Raw genomic sequence first — 19,554 nt, 5'->3', positions numbered from 1 at the left:
TACCAGAAATTATCGCTGCAGATTAATAAATTTAACTATATATAGCAATGCTGCTTTGGGAATGGTTAGGAGACAGAGAAGTGGGAAGCGACCATTGTAATTTTCAGTTTATTCACAAAGAGTAGGTAATACAGTGTGGTGTGAGGGCTTTATAGTAAAGGAGTAAAAAAAAGTAAAAAAATTCCAACAGGGATGCCTGGTAAATGCTTCTAGGACTAGATAGAGTCTAAATTGTAGACTTTAATATTTGGGCAAGTGAAAGTAAAAAGCATTCCATTAAAAACATAGTTGTGTGGGGCCAGAGTGATAGCATAGTGGTTAGGGTATTTGTCTTGCATGCAGTCTACCCAGGTTCGATCCCCAGCATCCCATATGGTCTCCAGATTCTGCCATGAATAATTTCTGAGCATAGAACCAGGAGTAACCCCTGAGAGCCACTGGGTGTGGCCCAAAACTAAAAACCACAACAATAATATAGTTGTGAAGAATTGCTAAAAATTTCAGATATAAATTTGATTTCTTGGTAGAAAATTGATTTGATCATAGTGTAAATGTTTATTTGGTTCTTAAATTGGAAGAGACAGTAACACCTTATACACACTTATTTTAAAATGGGATAGAGGGGCCAGAGTGGATGCACAAGCAGTAGGGCATCTGCCTTGCATGCACTAACCTAGGACAGACCAAGGTTTTATCCTCCGGCTTCCCATATGGTCCCCCAAGCCAGGAGCAATTTCTGAGTGCATAGCCAGGAGTAACCCCTGAGCATCACCGGGTGTGGCCAAAAATATAAACAAAATGGGATAGAAAAGTTTAACTTTGGGTAATGGGGACATACAAGGGATTTTGATGATGGCAGTAACTTCCATTTAATATGAGCTTCTGTGTGGCTGGCAGGTATTAATACTTATTCACTGTTTAATACCTTTCAGATACTCACTTTCATTAATTCATCTACCTTCCATGTGCCAGATACATTGTACCTGAGTGTTAGCTTTATTTTGCTGGTGAAACTGAGTCACGTAAAGATTAAATAATTAGTTTTTAAAAGATAAAGTTGTTGAAGATACAAGTAGGGATATTTTATACTAATCCTCCTTGATATTTTAGATGGACAAGGGAAGTGTTTAGAAAAGGATGATATAGATAAGTGATTGAAAGCTGGAGAGTAGGGGCTGGGAAGGTGGTGCTAGAGGTAAGGTGTCTGCCTTGCAAGCGCTATCGTAGGACGAACTGCGGTTCGATCCCCTAGGAGTAACCAGGAGCGTCAAACGGGTGTGGCCCAAAAACCAAAACCAAGAAACAAAAACAAGAAAGCTGGAGAGTAAGGGATGCTGTAGAACATTTGAATCAAAAACTTGGCTTAAAGTGATTAAATGTGGTGCACTGGGAGATAAATACTCACTGGTTATGGGAAAATGCCCTGCATTCATAAGGACTAGAATTCAGACCTTACACTGAATCTCCCACATCCCAACACTTGCTGAAGTGGCCATGCTGGTGCTCAGTACAGCCAGGCCCACATAGCATCATATGGAGGACATATGGACATATGGTTGGGACACCCCCGCTCCCCTTTTTGATGTAGTTGCCATTTCTGGGAGTGACTTCTGGACTTCTGGAGTTCACCCCAACCCAACCCTCAAAAATGCCTAAATGTGAAATGTGACTGAATTGATGAAAGGCTTACAAAATAGCTATTAAGTCAGATTTTAAGTTGGGAAGCTTGTTTTTTTAACCCATTGTACAGTACAGGGTTGGGTTTTATTTTTACAGGAAATTCCTCATTTTGCATGCTAGATACTCTAGATTACTTAGGTTAGTTTCTTCTGTCTTCTCTCCCTGGTCACACATTTATTGGACTAGTTTTTCTTTTATTTACATTAAACTCATAAATTTACATGTGACTATTAAATACTGTGTTTTACATATGTAGTGCTTTATATTCTGAGGAAATTAGACATGATAATCTTAGAACATGTTCTAATATCAATGTTGATTTAAAGAACTAAACCTTCTATACTCTTTTTTTGGGGGAAGTTTGGACCACATCCACTGGCACTCGGGTTACTTACTCCTGTTCCTGCGCTCAAAAATTGCTTTTGGCAGGCTTGGTAGCCATATGGGATGCCAGGGATCAAACCTGGGTCAGTCCCAGGTCTGCTATGTGCAAGGAAATGCCCTACCGCTGTGCTATCACTCCAGCCCATAAGCCTGTTAAAATCTCTCTCAATGAAGTACAAAATTGACATTTTCAGATGACTTGATGGAGTTTTGATACTCAATCTTGATTTTTATTATGTGGTATATATAAAGTACAATTACATTTTTCAAGGTCCTAGACAAAAATTAGCATGATAATAAATCAAAATTTTAGATTACAAAAAATTGAGTAAAGGAGTTAGATTAAAACATTTTTGTGTTATTAAGTTAATCCTTTGAAAATATAATGTTTAATGCAAGCTACAGTGGCTAAAAGGAAGAAGTAGAAAAAGAGATAGAGGAAAAATGTCTGCTATAGAGGCAGGCTGGATGATGGTAGAAGGGAAACGGGATATTGGTGGTGGGAAATGTGCACTGGTGAGGAGATGGGAATTGGAGCATTATATGGCTGAAATTCAATCACGAACAGCGTTGTAACTATTTCATTGTGATTTGATTAAAACATTCATTAATTTTAAAATGTAATATTGCTTACTGCATATAAAGCTGTTTTTAAGATGAAGAGTTTGGAGATTGGTTTTACAGTGTGTATATGACTACTACTACTGAACTGCATATTTGAAAACAGGAGGTCCATGGGTTAGCTCTTAATTGGTAGAATGTGTGTCTCATATATGTATGAGGTACATGAGTATCCAAGTATCAAGACTAGAAAACAGGGCCTCTTTTCAGTCATCTGCCATTTCTGTTAAGTCTTATGAATCTTAAATTTGAAATGGATTTTGGAAGCCCTTTGAAATCAAAGTTATGCAAAATAGCTCTTTCTTTTAGGCTTTACTTTGAACATAGGGAAGTTGACACATTCATTAGCACATAGCTGTTTTCATAGCTTCTATCATTGCTTTTATTTCTCTCAAACTAGAGCTCTTAAACTGAACATAATATTTCAGTATTCACAGTCTGGCCCTTTTATTTGTGTGTGTGCGAGATTGTTAATTTGGTTTGAATTTACATTTGTCAGTTAGCAGCCATTATATTTATTTCTAGGACAGTTGTAAACTTTATTGGGGTATGGTCAAACAGGTTATTATTGTTAGGATGTTAAATAGAATCTTACATTGTGTCATCAATTTAACATCATTTATTAGATCTTTCATATTTAGAAATAAATTTATAGTTATTAAAAACTATTTCATTCATATTATACCATTTGGCTCTCATAACCTATGGAGCTAAGTGAATGTTCTTCCCTTCAATAAAGATGAGGCTCTGGTGATCAAAGAGACTGATTTGTTAAGATCACAACAGTCGAGTTTGTAGATTAGGGTTAGATCTCTGTCTCTGTATTCTGTATTCTTTTTAATCATATTATGCTAGTATAACTATTTCTAAGGAAGTCAAGATATTGTGAATAGGATTTTTAATCACAACTTCTTCCTGCATGTGGGTTGCATGTTTTCAAACCTTTTTGCCAACTTTCCAGCCTCCCAACTGATTATCTTAAAAAAAAATCCCAGGGGCCCGGAGAGATAGCACAGCGGCGTTTGCCTTGCAAGCAGCCGATCCAGGACCAAAGGTGGTTGGTTCGAATCCCGGTGTCCCATATGGTCCCCTGTGCCTGCCAGGACCTATTTCTGAGCAGACAGCCAGGAATAACCCCTGAGCACCTCCGGGTGTGGCTCAAAAAAAAACAAAACAAACAAACAAACAAACAAAAAAATCTTAGAATGCCCATGTTGAATGCCATGGAGATACATTTTGAAAGAGTGGCATTAAAATTGTCACCTCTGTATACATTTTCAGGCTTTCCCAACAGTGATAGCATACCATCCAGGTGGTATAGTATCCTGGGATGCATTTGGGCAAGTGCTTTGTCCCGTGGATTCCAGGCAGTTGCTGAGTGATTTTTCATTGCGGGGGAGGGGTAGGGGAGCAGTGTGTGTGAGGAGGCTGTTGACTAAATAAGTTTGGAAATCTCTGCAAGTGTTTACTAGTTCATTTTGCAAGAATCTCCCATTTCATACAATGTATTAGATTTGCTTGTCTCTTTCTTTGTATTTTTTAACATTTATCCTACTGACTGCTACGGTAACTTATTGTTTCTTCATACTGAATCCTTCCATTGCAGTTTAGTTTCTAAATCTTGAGAATTATTTATAATAAATAGTAGAACTCATAATATTTACGAGGCGCTTTTCTAAATGTTTTGTGTATTAACACCTTTTGTCCTTACAACAAGTTTTGAGAATAAATATTGTTATCTTTATTTTAAACTGAATTACAGAAATATAAACATCGTTGCATAAGGCCACTTAAGTAGTGGTAGAGTTGGCGTGTAAGAGGCTCAACTGTTAAGTCATTACTCTAGGTGGTTTTGTCACTCAGCCATTTCTGTCTTAAGAGCAGTTATTCTTTCACTGTGGCAATTGATATTCTATTTCTGTACAGTTTAATCTTAAGTGCTTTGGCTTTTAATTATAAGTTAGTATTTTGTTTCTTTTTTCTTTTTTTTATTAGTAATATTTTTTCATTCAAAACAATGACTGCTTACTCTGAAAACATGGAGTCAAGCATTGTAAATCTGTGCAAGTTGCAAAATTTTCTAAGATAACTTTTGGGCCTGGATGAATGGATATACATTTTCAAGGTCAAATGAAAAATAGCCATCTCTAATGCAGAGAGATTAGAGAATTTAGTTACTCATAGGTGAGAGAACACATCTGAGGAACTGCTAGTAAATTAATTTGATTAGAAAGTAGATTTTTATCTAATGGGAATAAATACTTTTAGTAGATTAAAAAACTTTTTTGAATACTTTTAAGTGAAGGTTCACAACAAAATTGAACAAAAGCCACAGAAATTTTCATTAATATCTCTGCCCTCACAGGTAGTGTTTCCCATTATCAATATTCCCCACAAGAGTAATATGTATTTGTTGTTAGATGTGCAATGACACAACATTATTTCCCAAAGTTCATGGTTTCTTTAATTTTTTTTAAACTTTATTGATTGATTGGTTTTTGGGCCACACCCAGCGGTGCTCCTAGGTTACTCCTGGCTTTGCACTCAGAAATCGCCCCTGAGGCTGGGAGGCCATATGGGATGCTGAGAATCGAACTGGGTCCCTCTTAAGGTCAGCTGCATGCAAGGCAAATGACCTACTGCTGTGCTATCTCCTACCCCTCATGGTTTATATTTATGTGTGTGTGTGTGTGTTTTACAGGAACTGAATTCAAGTCTCAGGTGTAAGGTACTCTCAGCTGTTGATCTACATTCCTAACCTAGTGTCCATTCTTAATTCGTACTTACTGGGTTTAATGGCCTGTGGTCCTCCATTAAATAGCTTAGAGAAATATTATTGCCTAAAAATGTGTTTTTAGTTCCTTCCTCCTAACCCCTAACAAAGGTTGATCTTTTTACTTTTTACTTTTGCCCACTCCCTAGTTCGGATTTGTCCCCACCCTGTCAGCTGGCTAGGGTCAACTTCTTTCTTGGGACTGAGGATGCTACCCTCAGTTCACAGAGGGTATCCAGCAGGGATCATACAATTTTCTTAACCTTTTTAACCTTTTTAGATTGACTTCCTTTAGTAAGATTAATATGTTTGTTTCTAACAGCTAATGTATTAACTTATATATGCTCACCTACTAGAGGGCATCTTCGCTGCCCCCAAATTTTGGTAGCCAAAAATTAACTGCTGTAAACACTACAAACAGGTTTTTGCATAGATCTAAATTTCTGTTGGGTAAATACCAAGGAGCATGATTGCTGGATTAAATGGTAAGAATCTTTTTAGTTTTGTAAGAAACTTCTAGATTTTCTCCCAAAGTGGCTCTACCATTTTGTATTCTCACTAGCAGTGAATAAGAGTTCTTCTTTCTTTTTTTTTTGGTGTTGTGGGCCACACCCATTTGATACTCAGGGGTTACTCCTGGCTAAGTGCTCAGAAATTGCCCCTGGCTTGGGGGGACCATATGGGACGCTGGGGGATCGAACTGCGGTTCTTCCTTGGCTAGCGCTTGCAAGCGCTTACCTCTAGCGCCACCTCACCAGCCCCGAGTTCCTCTTTCTTTACATTATCACCAGCATTTGGTGTTGGAAGAATTTTTGATTTTTGGTCATACCAAAAGGTGTGTAAGAGTAGCTCGTTATTTTAATTATGGAATAACTTTAATGCATAAATGACATTGAACTAGATACCTGAAAGATACATCTGACAGCATCAGGAGTGGAGTAGAGGCAGAGCTAGGGAAAGAGATTTAGTTAAGAATCTATCATGATTTAACTGGACATGAAGAGGACCATAGGTACTGTCAGATTAAAATTAGAGCTTTCAATGGAAATACTTGGTGAGGAAATAGTTTCCATAAAGGTGTCCTTTTATGGGGCCTGGAATGATAGCACAGTGGGAGGGAGTTTGCCTTGCACGCGGCCCATCTAGGACGGACCTTGGTTTGATCCCCCATGCATCTCATATGGTTCCCCAAGCCAGGAGCGATTTCTGAGCACATAGCCAGGAGTAACCCCTGAGCCCAGTACTACTTAGTGCTTACTCCTGGCTTCTGCACCCAGAATCCCCAAACTGGATTGGGGAACCATATGTGATGCCAGGGATTGAACATAGCTTGGTTCCAAGCAAGGCAGGCAATTACCCTATCCACTGTACCATCTTTCCAGCTTCTCTTAGTGATTAACATTCTTAGGGCATTTGAAGGAGAGATGGGGGGGTAGTAGGGGAGTGAGAATGAGAATGTATGTGTGACTTTTGGTCCTCATAATGACTACTTGTATTAGGAGGATACTAAATGGCCTCTGTTGTATAGGAGTTTCTCACAATGAGAAATTGTGTTTATGAGCAGCACTATAAAGTGATGAGATTTATTAAAAGATAAGGAACAACAGATCTATAGAGGTAAGATAATTTCACTGTGAGTTCTTCAATTTGAGTTGTTTGTGGAAGATATTCTTAAACAATTAAAGATGGGGGCCGGAGCGATAGTGCAGCAGTAAGGCATTTGCCTTGCATGCGGCTGATCCAGGATGGACCTGGGTTTGATCCCTGGTTCCCACATAGTCCCCCAAGCCAGGAGCAATTTCTGAGTGCATAGCCAGGAATAACCCCTGAGTATCACTGGGTGTGGCCCCCCCAAACAAAACAAAACAACAAAACAAAAACAAATATATATCCAGAGTACAAAGCTGAGTGTTTCAGTTGTTAGAGGTGATGCTTCAGTATCTAATAAAAGGTAAAAGTTAGTACAAGAGATTATTATTTACATACAGTATTGTAAAATAATGTTTCATGGAAGAGAAGCAACATTGCAAGAAAGGACAGAAGAAAATCAGTATATTGTTATTTTTACAGATGAAAGAAGTGACTTTCATTCAGGAAGTATATACACACATTTCTGTTAAAGATGAGAGACCCAAGTAAATCAGGGTCAAAACCGGTTGTTTGGCTGACATAAGGATCAGGTTATTTTCAGTGGGGAGGGTGGTGGATCTGATAGTAATTTATAGGATTAAAGAATGTGTGGGAGGTGAGGAAATGAGATAATGATTGTAGATTACAAAAGTTTTGTTTCAGTCTAACTTTCAAACATACATGTACATTCCACTTTTGTTGTTACATTCTTTTATATAGCAGCTGAAAAAATAGATATTTCTAGGTATTTCATTGTTTACAGTTATTGAATATTGCAGTTACTTCATTGTTAGTATATAAAAGTAGCTTTTTGAAAAACTACTTTGTAGCTAAGAAAAATTAGTCAACTCTAAATTTAATACAGATAAATTTAATACAGATAAAGAAAATTACTACACATGCTAATGACAGTAAATCTCACTGTACATAGAAATGGCAGCAATTTTACTGTGTTTAAGATAGTTTAGGTCATAGGGGTCTCAAACTCAATTTACCTGCGGGCCGCAGGGGGCAAAGTCAGGGTGATCCTTGAGTGCAAAGTCAGTAGTAAGCCTTGAACATTGGGGGGGTGTGACCCAAACAACTAAAACACAACAAAACAAAACAAAAACAGATTCCTCTAGGGCAGGGCCACAAAATGTTGTACGGAGGGCTGCAAACGGCCCGCGGGCTGCAAGTTTGAGACCCCTGGTTTAGGAAGAAAAATAGCAAAATTTAAAAACCTGGGAGAAATACTGGGCTACAAATGAACACTGGTGAAATGTTGGTTATAACATTATATACCTGAAACTCAGCAATCAACTTTTTAACTATCTCATGGTGATCTAATTAAAAAAAAAAGTATAGTTTTAAAGACTGCAGATTAAGACAATTGTGATTAAAAATTGTTGTCATAATTTTAGTTTTTTTTAAGTCACAAGGATCTGAAGTTAGGCATACAAATTTACAGAAGCAAATTTTAAGTGTAAGACAATGCACTGTAGCAGGATTTAACTGTTAGGGAAGGAGAATGAGGGTAGATTGTAAGGGGCTGAGAGATCTAAGAAAAATAGTTCTTTTATGATATCTATGATACCCAAATATTTATCTTGTGGAAGCCTGAAGACAGGATAAAGATGTGAGGAAGGGGCTGGGGAGTTGGCGCTAGAGGTAAGGCATCTGCCTTGCAAGTGCTAGCTTAGGACAAACTTCGGTTCGATCCCCAGGCGTCCCATATGGCCCCCCCCAAGCCAGGGGTGATTTCTGAACACATTGCCAGGAGTAACCCCTGAGCGTCAAATGGGTGTGGTCCAAAAAAACAACAACAAAAAAAAGATGGGGGAAGAAAGAAAAACTAATCAATAGACAAAATTTTTTGAGGAGGCAATACATTGTTTTGGATCCAAAATGGTGTGGTTAGGAGTTTACCCTTGGAAAGGGGGAGAAAAGAGGCACCTTTTCTATTGAATTTGAAGGAAGACTTAATGATGGATTTGAAGGTAAGTACATTTGCATGTGGAATCATAGGAATTTCACCCAGCAGCTTCTGACTGGATTTTAAGCTTTGGAAATATCTCTGTGAAAGAGCCTTGAAGAGATGAAAATGGGGTATTTTGTTTGTGCGTGTACACTCAGGCTTATGTATGTTTCTTTGAGTTAAGTCGTAAGCGTTTGTTGAGTATTAGTCTCATGATCCCCGAGATTATTGAGTGGTTTGGAAATAAAATATAAAAGAATTTTTATAGATTTTGTAGGAGGCTAAGAAGATAGCACAACAGGGTTTGGGCATGCTTGATCCCTGGCACTGCCAATTGTGGGCCTGACAGGTCCCTGAGAGTCATGAGGTGTGACTCTAGTATCCCCCAGCCCTGTGGACTCAAGCAGAGCTGCATTTTTGGCCCCTCATTTTGAGCCTCTTGGCCAAGTATTGTTGGGAGTATTCCCAGCCCGCAGAGCACTGCTTGAGAGGCCTGACCTCCCGAAATTACTTGGATATAATTTTTCCTACTCTGGAGATGCAAATGTTCTCAATATCATAATAGTTTAATACTTCATTAACTATTATAATTCCATTTAAGATCTTTTCTGTCATAGATCTTTTCTGTCGTGTGACAAGCTTTTGACATATGCTAAGATTGTTTCTTTGTCTTTGCTCCAAACTCAATTAGTCAAATCAATTTAATCAAACCTTTAAGAAATCAAACCATGGCTTGTTACTAATTTTAAAGTTAATAGTAATAATATTTTGGCACTCCCCAACTTAATTTTTATTTTTACTTATTTTTAAAATCAATTTATTTAATTTTGGTTTTGGGGCCACAAAGGTGGTGCTCAGGGACCTGGCTCTGCATTCAGGAGTAACTCCTGTCAGGCCCTGGGGGCCATATGGGATACTGGGGATCAAACCTGGGTTGGCTGTGTTCAAGGCAATCAGGAGCTATTACTTCTGGCTCTGCAACAGGGTCACTTGTGGAGGTGCTCAAAGGACCATATGCGATGCTGGGGACTGACTCAGGGCAACCCAATGGCAAGACAAGCACCTTAACTTCTGTAGTATCTCTCTAGTCCATAAATAAGCATTTTAAATAGTATTTCCTGTGGTTAGGACTAGTCAGCCATCATTGTAGAAATGGTGTTAGGATTGTGGTTAGCAGTTCTTTGCATTACAACCAATAGATAAAATTAAAGATGTCAGCATACTCAATGATTCTCAACAGATTCTCATAAACAATGATTCTCAACTGGTAGTAGCTTTGTCCCTTGGGTTCTGTAGCAATATCTGGAGACATTTTTGCTTTTCACCACTGGGTTAGAATAAAGCTGTTTCTGGCTTGTGGTTAGAGACTAGAAATGCTGCTAATGAATTTGTGCAGTGGACAGCCTCCACAAGAAAATTTTCTGGCCTAAAATATCAAAAGTGTGGAAGTTGAGGAACACTGATATACATTAAATAGCATCAGTATACAGGATGGTGAAGCATGCTTATCTACATTATTTAGTTGAAATTTAAGAAACTGCCTTATGAGGTAAGTTGCTTCATGTCTTGTCTTGAAGAAAATGTTTATTGATAAAAGAAGCAGAAAACAAACCTTGAACTTAACCACCACAGGAATTTTAACGCATAAATATTCAAAACACTTTTTAAGACTATCTTTAGTCTTACCTGTTCTTTTTTTTTGCAGGGACAAATATTCATGGCATTTGAAATACATAATTTATTTTTAATATTACAGATCTAGAAATGGCCATTGCCTACTGGAATTTAGTGCTTAATGGAAGATTTAAATTCTTAGACTTATGGAATAAATTTTTGTTGGTAAGTTCATGTTTTCTGCAGTTTTGTGTTTCCTCTAAAAAGTTTTCTTTAAGATAAATTAACAACATTAATGTACAAAGAGCAAGAAATTTGATTACCAGAATTTCTTTATACAAGTTGTTTATCATTTTTGACTTTGTATCATCTGAACTGGTTTTATTTTTTTTTTCAAACTCTTTAGAGACTTGGATATATTTGTTTGTTTTCTTTTTTTAAATAGGAGCATCATAAACGTTCAATACCAAAAGATACTTGGAATCTTCTTTTAGACTTCAGTACAATGATTGCAGATGACATGTCTAACTATGATGAAGAAGGTAATAAAGTTTTTCCCTATCAGTATTTTTTCCTTTATGGTTTTTTTTTTTTTTTTTTTGGTTTTTGGTTTTTGGGTCACACCCAGCAGTGCTCAGGGCTTACTTCTGGCTCTACGCTCAGAAATTGCTCCTGGCAGGCTTGGGGGACCATGTGGGATGCTAGGATTCGAACCACTGTCCTTCTGCATGCAAGGCAAATGCCCTACCTCCATGTTCTCTCTCTGGCCCCCAAGTTCTGCTTTCTTTTAGGTAACCAACCTCTTTGTATATTTCTGTTGTTCTGAAAGTTACTTTTCCCTCTTCTGATCTTTTGTGTTTTTCTGAATATATAACATGTTTTTTATTCTCTTAATGTACATTATTTTGTTGCTTTAAATACTAATCTAGTAGTATTCATGACACATAAAGGCAGGGTTACTTTTCTCTCTGTTTTAGAATTTTAGTTACTTTCTGGAATGTCTTCTGTTCTTACTGTACTTTTTTTGTTTGTTTTTGTTTTTGTTTTTGTTTTTGGGCCACACCCGGCGGTGCTCAGGGGTTACTCCTGGCTGTCTGCTCAGAAACAGCTCCTGGCAGGCACGGGGGACCATATGGGACACCGGGATTCGAACCAACCACCTTTGGGCCTGGATCGGCTGCTTGCAAGGCAAACGCGCTGTGCTATCTCTCCAGGCCCTCTTACTGTACTTTTAATTGTGTGCTTTTTTCTGGGTCTTGTTTGTGAACTGGATTTAAGTTTAGTGACTAAGTTGAAATGTGCTTCACTTGCCTTCTGTGGCTCAATCAGTATTTCATAAATATTCACTGACAGTGCTTTTCTTCATGTATGTATAAACATAATGCTACCATTCACTGTAGGCTGTGTGTCTTTGTTTTCCAGAAGTGGTAGCAATTGGGATTGATTTCTTCAAACATTTATGTAAATCTCCCTTGAGAATAGCAAAGTGTGTTTAAGGAATTACTGAACAGGCAGATGTAGTCTTTGAAAAGTCAAGTAAATTTGATTTCCGTAATAGTATCCTGGAATCATTTAATCTCACAGGGATGGTGTTAAGTTTTTATTTCCATTATTATCTGTGTAATATGAGGACCAGGAATGTAAAAAAGGGGATTGGGGTACAAGCCATGCATGCAGAAGGTCTGGGTTTGTTTCCTAGTGCCACATGGGTCCCTCTGAGGACTTCTGAGAGTAACCCCTGAGCACCACTGGGTGTATCCCCCAAAACAAACAAACAAACAAACAAAAAAACAGAAGGAATGAGAAAAAGAGAGAATGGTTAATCCTATTAACAATAGATAATAACTTGTGTTTTCTTTTCTTTTTTTTTTTTTTGGTTTTTGGGTCACACCTGGCAGTGCTCAGGGGTTATTCCTGGCTCCAGGCTCAGAAATTGCTCCTGGCAGGCACAGGGGACCATATGGGGCGCCGGGATTCGAACCGATGACCTCCTGCATGAAAGGCAAACGCCTTACCTCCATGCTATCTCTCCGGCCCCAACTTGTGTTTTCTGATAGGCTTTAGACAAAACTGGAGAATTTTCTGATTAGGAAATTGACATGTGGCTGTGTAGAAGCATGCATACTTTGTTGTAAAGTAGGATGGAGTTTGGGCCAGAGTATTAGTACAGTGGGTACAACATTTGCCTTGGATATGGCTGATCTGGTTTCGATCACTGGTACCACATATGGTCCACTGAACCTCACCAGGTGTAAGCTCTGTGCACTTCTAGGTTTGGCACCAAAACCAAAACATAAAGAAGTAGGATGGAATATGCTGTTAATTTCCTTTGTAGGATTGTCACAAACTTCTGTGTTTTATCTACTATACTATCAGCACTGGAAGCATGCCATCATTTCACAGCCCTTGGATGACTACTATTTTTGTTTTGTTTCATTACTTTTTTAATGATAGTACTAATATTACTATTTTATACCAGCAGTGCTGCTACACCAGGCTAGCTACCCAACTGCTGATCATACCATATCGTACCAAAGGTCATTTACCCCTACACTTCCTTGAATCATTCTTCTGTTGACCATATTTCAGGGTACTTACAAACTCTCTTGCTTTTTTATTCCCCTCTCCCTCCCCTCTCTTGCTTTGTTTTTTTCTTTTATACTTTGATATGAGCAAGATCAACTGATATTTTATCTTTTTCTCTCTGTCTTAGCATGACATCCATCCAAATTGTAGCTGTTAGTTTTGACCAAATTACTTTGACTTTTAGAAATCCCAAGTAATAGTGATTGATTACCACAGCAATTTCTATCATTTAGTAAGTTACCTAGCAGAGAGAGCACAAAATATTAGGGTAGAAACTCAGAGAAATGAGAACTTTGAAAGTCTTATGAGTGGGGATGTTTGTGATGGCATACTTTTATGGGGAAGGAAGGTATTTAAAAAATAGAATTTTCTTAAAATGTTAACTTTATTTAGTTTTGTTTCTTTCACACATATATCTGTATCTAAATATAGTTTGTTTTTCCTGCAGGAGCATGGCCTGTACTTATTGATGACTTTGTGGAATTTGCACGTCCTCAAATTGCTGGGACAAAAAGTACAACAGTGTAGCACTAAAGGAACCTTCTAGTATGTACATAGTCTGTACAATAAATTCAACGGAAAATTGCACAGTCAATTTCTGCTGGCTGGACTGAACTGAAGATCAATCCTCACAATTCAGACTGAGGGTTGAGACAAAACTTTAAGGATACATCTTGGACCATATCGTATTTCATTCTTCTAATGGTGGTTTGGGCTTGTCTTCTAGTCTGGGCCGCTCTTAACATTTATAATTCCAACATTTGTGGATTTCATCTTATTATCTGTGGACCATCATAGTTTATTCTCCCATAAGTCTTAGAAGCTTTATGGTGATTATTTTGAGATTTCCATCCTTGCATAAAGCACAATGCTGTCTTCATCAGAAAACCGTTTGGCATAAGAATTAAACATGAACATCACAATTATAAAAACTTCTTAAAGATATGCTTTGGGCTAGTTGCAAAGACTATGCTGATAGCACTTCCATGAGAGTGATATATTTAAGTGTACTGGATCTGAATGGTTTGGTTGGGGGATATTTTTTGGGGGGACAAATCACATTTATTGTTGATGTGAGTTAGGGTATCTGATGAAAAAAATGTCAAAATAACTAACGTGAAACTTTATTTTAGAATAACTTGGTGTGCCTACCTGAAAACTTTTGTTTCAGACCCTTGGATTTCAAAAGGTTCCACAGAACTAGTCTGCACTTATCCATGGTTTATAGTTGCCCCACAGGGAGCTTTTAGTTAGAAGAAGTCTGCATAATGTTAAAAGTTCATCCCTGTCTACATTATGCACTACATAATTGGATTTCATTATGATTTTGAAATGCTTATATGCCTGTCAAATAAGTTTAAACTATTTAATTTGTGTAGGATGTTTTAGATTGAGGTACAGTACATACTCTAAATTTAGGCATGAGGGTTTCTATTTTTTGGGTTTTCTTTTTTTTCTTTTGGTCAGCGCACTATGGAACACAAGTGAAATTCTCTTAATTTATAAGATAGTAGGGATTAAGTTTTTAAAATGGTTGTGATGAGCCATGAAGTTCAATCTTTATAAACTAGGTACTGCTCTCTCAGAAAAATAGTCCATTTTTGATGACTTATTTTGTTGAAATTGCTTTAACTGCTAATCACTGTGGTTGCCAAATACTTATCTTCCAGAGCAAAGATTTTCAAGCAAGCATGCACTTGTTGCAAAATACCAATCTGACTTCTATTTTTGTGAATTATTTAGTCTCGCTACTGTTTTATTTTATTGAAATTAGCTCAGTTTTTACATCAAAGCAGACTTTCTATCCTGTGTTTTTTTTTTTTTTTAACTACAAGACTCATGAACTGCTTTCATGCTGAAAATACTCATTTCTCTGCTCATTTCCTTACATGAAGAAAGGTTTATTGCTTTCTTGAACATTTGTGTAAGACAGGATAAAAAGTGTAAAATTTCAGATACTGGATGAACTGTGGTCTTAACAGGTAAAGATTTTGCTTGGTGTATCCAAGGCATTATCTATGGTTTAATCTTGAAATAATCAAAGGAATGTACTTCAGAATATTAGTACATCTTATATAGATGTGGAAATGATTTTAAGAAACAGGACATATTAAAAATTTTTATTTACAGTTTTTAAATTGATTAGAATTTTTTCGCAGATATATTTTTCTCCAATCATAATTTTAAATTTAATCCGATTCTACTAAAATGTTGAAAATGTCTATTCCAGCTACTAGAATTGGTTACAAAATAAGAAAAAATAAGAATTCTGCTGCTTTCAGTATTTCCTAATTTCACATTTGTAAATATAAAGAGAAATTTCAATTATGAAAAAATTTAAAAGATATATAGATATATGTACTATTTTGTTTCCTGTATTGAGGATTTTGAGTTATGGTATTGTTTTTGGATCGATTGATTTGCATATGCTGTGTTTTGAAATGAAATCCCATTAACTTTTCCCAATATAAAACTTTTTTTTTAATATAAAAGTCTGATATTGGTTCGTGGCCTAGTGCCTTGGGTTTTACAAACTTTTCTTTCTAAATGCAAGACCTATTCAACAAAATAGTGTTTGTCATCAGTTTGGTACTAAACATTTATAATTACTGTGTAATTATAAACAAAAATACATAAAGCTTTGAATATAATTATGTAGCATAAAAGTAAAGTTTGTTCACTATGATGGCATCTTAGAATTAAACAGTACTATTACTAGGGCTGAAGAGAAGACTGATTTAATGTGGTGTGATTCTTCTTGAGGACAAATGTCTGGATACGGGATATTTTATACTTAAAAATGCTTATACTTGCGGCCATGTTTGTGTGTGTGTGTATGTATGTATGTATGTATGTATATATGTATGTTGATGAAAAGGGGAAAAAGGGGATACATGCTCACATACAGCTTGACTTGCTATAGCATAGGGTTTCAATTTTCATTTTGGCAAACTACTTGTGCTGACTTGTCTTTTAAACTGAATTACTGATACAAAATTTCTGTTTTTGCCAAAGCAAGTACACACTTAAAAATGTAATACGTTTTAGAATAGTAAAGTGTGTAAAATTAGAAGTGCCCACATAAAAATACTTAAGATCAAGATTATCGTTAGTGACTATCATTTGCATATCTCTAAGTTCAGTTGTTTCTTACAATCCCTGTCATATAACCAACAGAGGCAATAAAAGCTGCAGTGAAATTGCCATTACTAAATCTTCACACATTATTTCAGTGTAATATTTTTAAAGACTAAATATTTAATCCAAAAACTTCTCCAGGAAGAATAAGTTTTAATGAAATGAAAATTGTAATGGCAAGTTTGGGGGTAGAAAAGAAGTACCATGCCAAGTCTTGTTTACAACACTTAAAATGTTTACACAACTTACTGAGCTGCTTTATTTAATGAACAGTATTGTAGTTGTATGATATGGCATTGAAAGTAGTGTTCTGCATTAGACTGTAAGAAGTTTTAATGAGAGAAATAAACAGTAAAATAACAACATGGGAAGTCTTTTATACAATAACCTTACTGGGGAATTTGTATTTATGCAAGGTTATTTTTTCCCCCAAAGATGTAAGTGAATGGAGTGTTAATTTTTTTTTTATGTGATGGTAAGTTTGAGTTAGTTGTAGGTAGTATGATGTGCACTTTGCTTAGATTTTTAAACATTTTACTATTGTAACCATCTGTACAACTGTAATTTTTATATAAGCATCTCAGAAGAAAATCTTAAAAAGGAGTTTTGGAATACAAGAGGAAAGTAGTGCTGGGGAAATTTATTATAGTTCACAAGTATACCTTTGTAATTGGAGTCAACTTTTAGCAAAAATTTATGAGGTTCTAAATGTTCTGTATGTTTTATAGACGATATTTGACACCACAGCAATTTTTTAAAATGTTACTTTATACTTTTAACATTATTTATGTTGACTACGTAGATGTTTTGATAAGATTTTATCAAATTTAATAATGTAATGATAAAATGTTTTAAAAATATATCTTAATAGGACAGACATACTATCTGAATTGTGATTTCTACTTAATATGATAATCAGAGTTCAAATTACAGCTCATTTCAGTTGATTATACAGAAGTATGTTTCTGGGCCCGGAGAGATAGCACAGTGGCGTTTGCCTTGCAAGCAGCCGGTCCAGGACCAAAGGTGGTTGGTTTGGGTTGGTTCGAATCCTGGTGTCCCATATGGTCCCCCGTGCCTGCCAGGAGCTATTTCTGAGCAGACAGCCAGGAGTAACCCCTGAGCACCGCCGGGTGTGACCCAAAATCTAAAAAAAAAAAAAAAGTATGTTTCTGAACGCTTGCCTCCATGTTAACGTTCATGGCAATAATTTTTATTTTACAGAAATGTGAATCTATAAATTATACCTTACTTTTCATTTTCTGTTTTGTTTTGGACCAGCAGTGCTTAGGTGTTACTTCTGGTGGGCTTTGGGCTGCTGGGATTGAACCCAGGTTGGCCACATACAAGGCGAGTGCATTACCTGCTATATTCCTTTGGCCCCTAATTTTGAGTTCTGAGAGTTTGTGTCTTTTAGTTAAGAATTATTCCTTACTCTGCCACCATTTTCATAGAAAATTTGTACCTAGTTCTGGAGAGCAGATAGTGCTGTTATATTAAGTGAAAAAATGCAGTTACATAAATGGTTTTACCCAAGCATTTTGGCCAGCTTATTTTCTATACTGTCTGGTGGGTAATTGGTAGTTTAACTCATTTATTTGGCAACATTTTACTTGTGAATATTTTGTGTTAATATATATGACTTTTGACTTTAATCCTTTAATCTTAGAAAAAGATTCACAGATAAGGAAATTAGGATAAAAGATACTCTGCACAGCTTTGTTGTAGATAGAATTCCTTAAAATGTAATGCATGTATTGATGGGTTTTAGAATGATTTTGTAAGTTAGTTCATAGTCATATATTTTAAATTCATATATATATATATATATATTTTGTTTTTGTTTTTGTTTTTTGGGCCACACCCACGGTGCTCAGGGGTTACTCCTGGCTGTCTGCTCAGAAATAGCTCCTGGCACGCACGGGGGACCATATGGGACACCGGGATTCAAACCAACCACCTTAGGTCCTGGATCGGCTGCTTGCAAGGCAAACGCTGCTGTGCTATTTCTCCAGGCCCTTAAATTCATATTTTAAAAGTATGTTCATTTTTTCATATGACTATATATAAGTTTGCTTTTTTATTTTGGTACTTGGGATATACAGAAATTCAGATGGCTTTTATCTCCATTTGTTGAAGTTGCCTTTTCTTTTTGAGGGCTTCTTGTTTGTTTGTTTTTTGGGTCACACCTGGTGGTGTTCAGGGATTATCCCAGACTCAGCGCTCAGAAATCGCTCTTGGCAGGTACAGGGGACCATATGGAATGCCGGAACTCAAACCACTGTCTGTCCTGAATTGGCTGTGTGTGCAAGGCAAATGCCCTACTGCTGTGCTGTCTCTCCGGCCCCCATAGTTATTTTTTTTTTTTGTTTATTTCATTTGCTTGTTTGTTTGTTTTGGCTACACTTAGCGGTGTTCAGGGAATTATTCCTGGCTGTGCACAGGGGAGCGTGTGCAAAGCCCGAAATTGAGCTGAATTAGCTGCTTACAAGGCATTTGCCTTACCTGCTGTACCGAGATTGCTATTTTTAATGAGGTAGAGGTTGGCAAGGTGCCTCGTATACTTCATTCATAGTTTCCTCCTACTTTGGTCCCTTATAAGTTACTGGTATATCATGAGTTTCTTATTTTTATGGAAAATAATGCTTAAAAGTAATGTTTAGTGGGCCCGGAGAGATAGCACAGCGGTGTTTGCGTTGCAAGCAGCCGATCCAGGACCAAAGGTGGTTGGTTCGAATCCCGGTGTCCCATATGGTCCCCCGTGCCTGCCAGGAGCTATTTCTGAGCAGACAGCCAGGAGTAACCCCTGAGCACCGCCGGGTGTGGCCCCAAAACAAAAAAACAAAACAAAACAAACAAACAAACAAAAAAAGTAATGTTTAGTGTTATATTGGGAGTCAGGAATGTGGCCCAAGTGGTAGAGGGCCTGTATTGAAACCAGGCACCACAGAACCACCCTAGTGGCCCCTGAACATAGCCAGGAGTGATCCAGAGAAGAAATTCTAAAAATTTAGAGGTTAAAATGATTTCTTTGATGCTTTTTTTTTCTTTAATGAACTAGAAAGGGAATTGGATCAAAAGTTAAGCATAGAGGGCAAAACTGCGATGAAAAGAAGAATCCATTAAACACAGCAAAGAATTTTGAGTCAAAATGGTGAAAGCAAAGCTGGAT

General features: G+C 37.0%; 1 protein-coding gene across 1 annotated transcript in view; it reads left to right on the top strand.

The window, feature by feature from the left end:
• Positions 1-15,964, top strand: part of DCUN1D1 (defective in cullin neddylation 1 domain containing 1) — a 40,441-nt gene extending 24,477 nt beyond the window's left edge. Inside the window, exons 5-7 of the mRNA XM_049775893.1 lie at positions 10,801-10,883; positions 11,104-11,200; positions 13,693-15,964. Of these exons, the coding sequence (XP_049631850.1) occupies positions 10,801-10,883; positions 11,104-11,200; positions 13,693-13,772 (260 nt within the window). The 3' untranslated portion in view covers positions 13,773-15,964. The remainder of the gene's footprint in view (positions 1-10,800; positions 10,884-11,103; positions 11,201-13,692) is intronic.
• Positions 15,965-19,554: the final 3,590 nt, after the last annotated feature.

Source organism: Suncus etruscus, chromosome 6 (genome assembly GCF_024139225.1).
Source record: "Suncus etruscus isolate mSunEtr1 chromosome 6, mSunEtr1.pri.cur, whole genome shotgun sequence".
NCBI classification, from domain to species: Eukaryota; Metazoa; Chordata; class Mammalia; order Eulipotyphla; family Soricidae; genus Suncus; species Suncus etruscus.
This window is presented reverse-complemented; position numbering and strand designations above follow the sequence as displayed.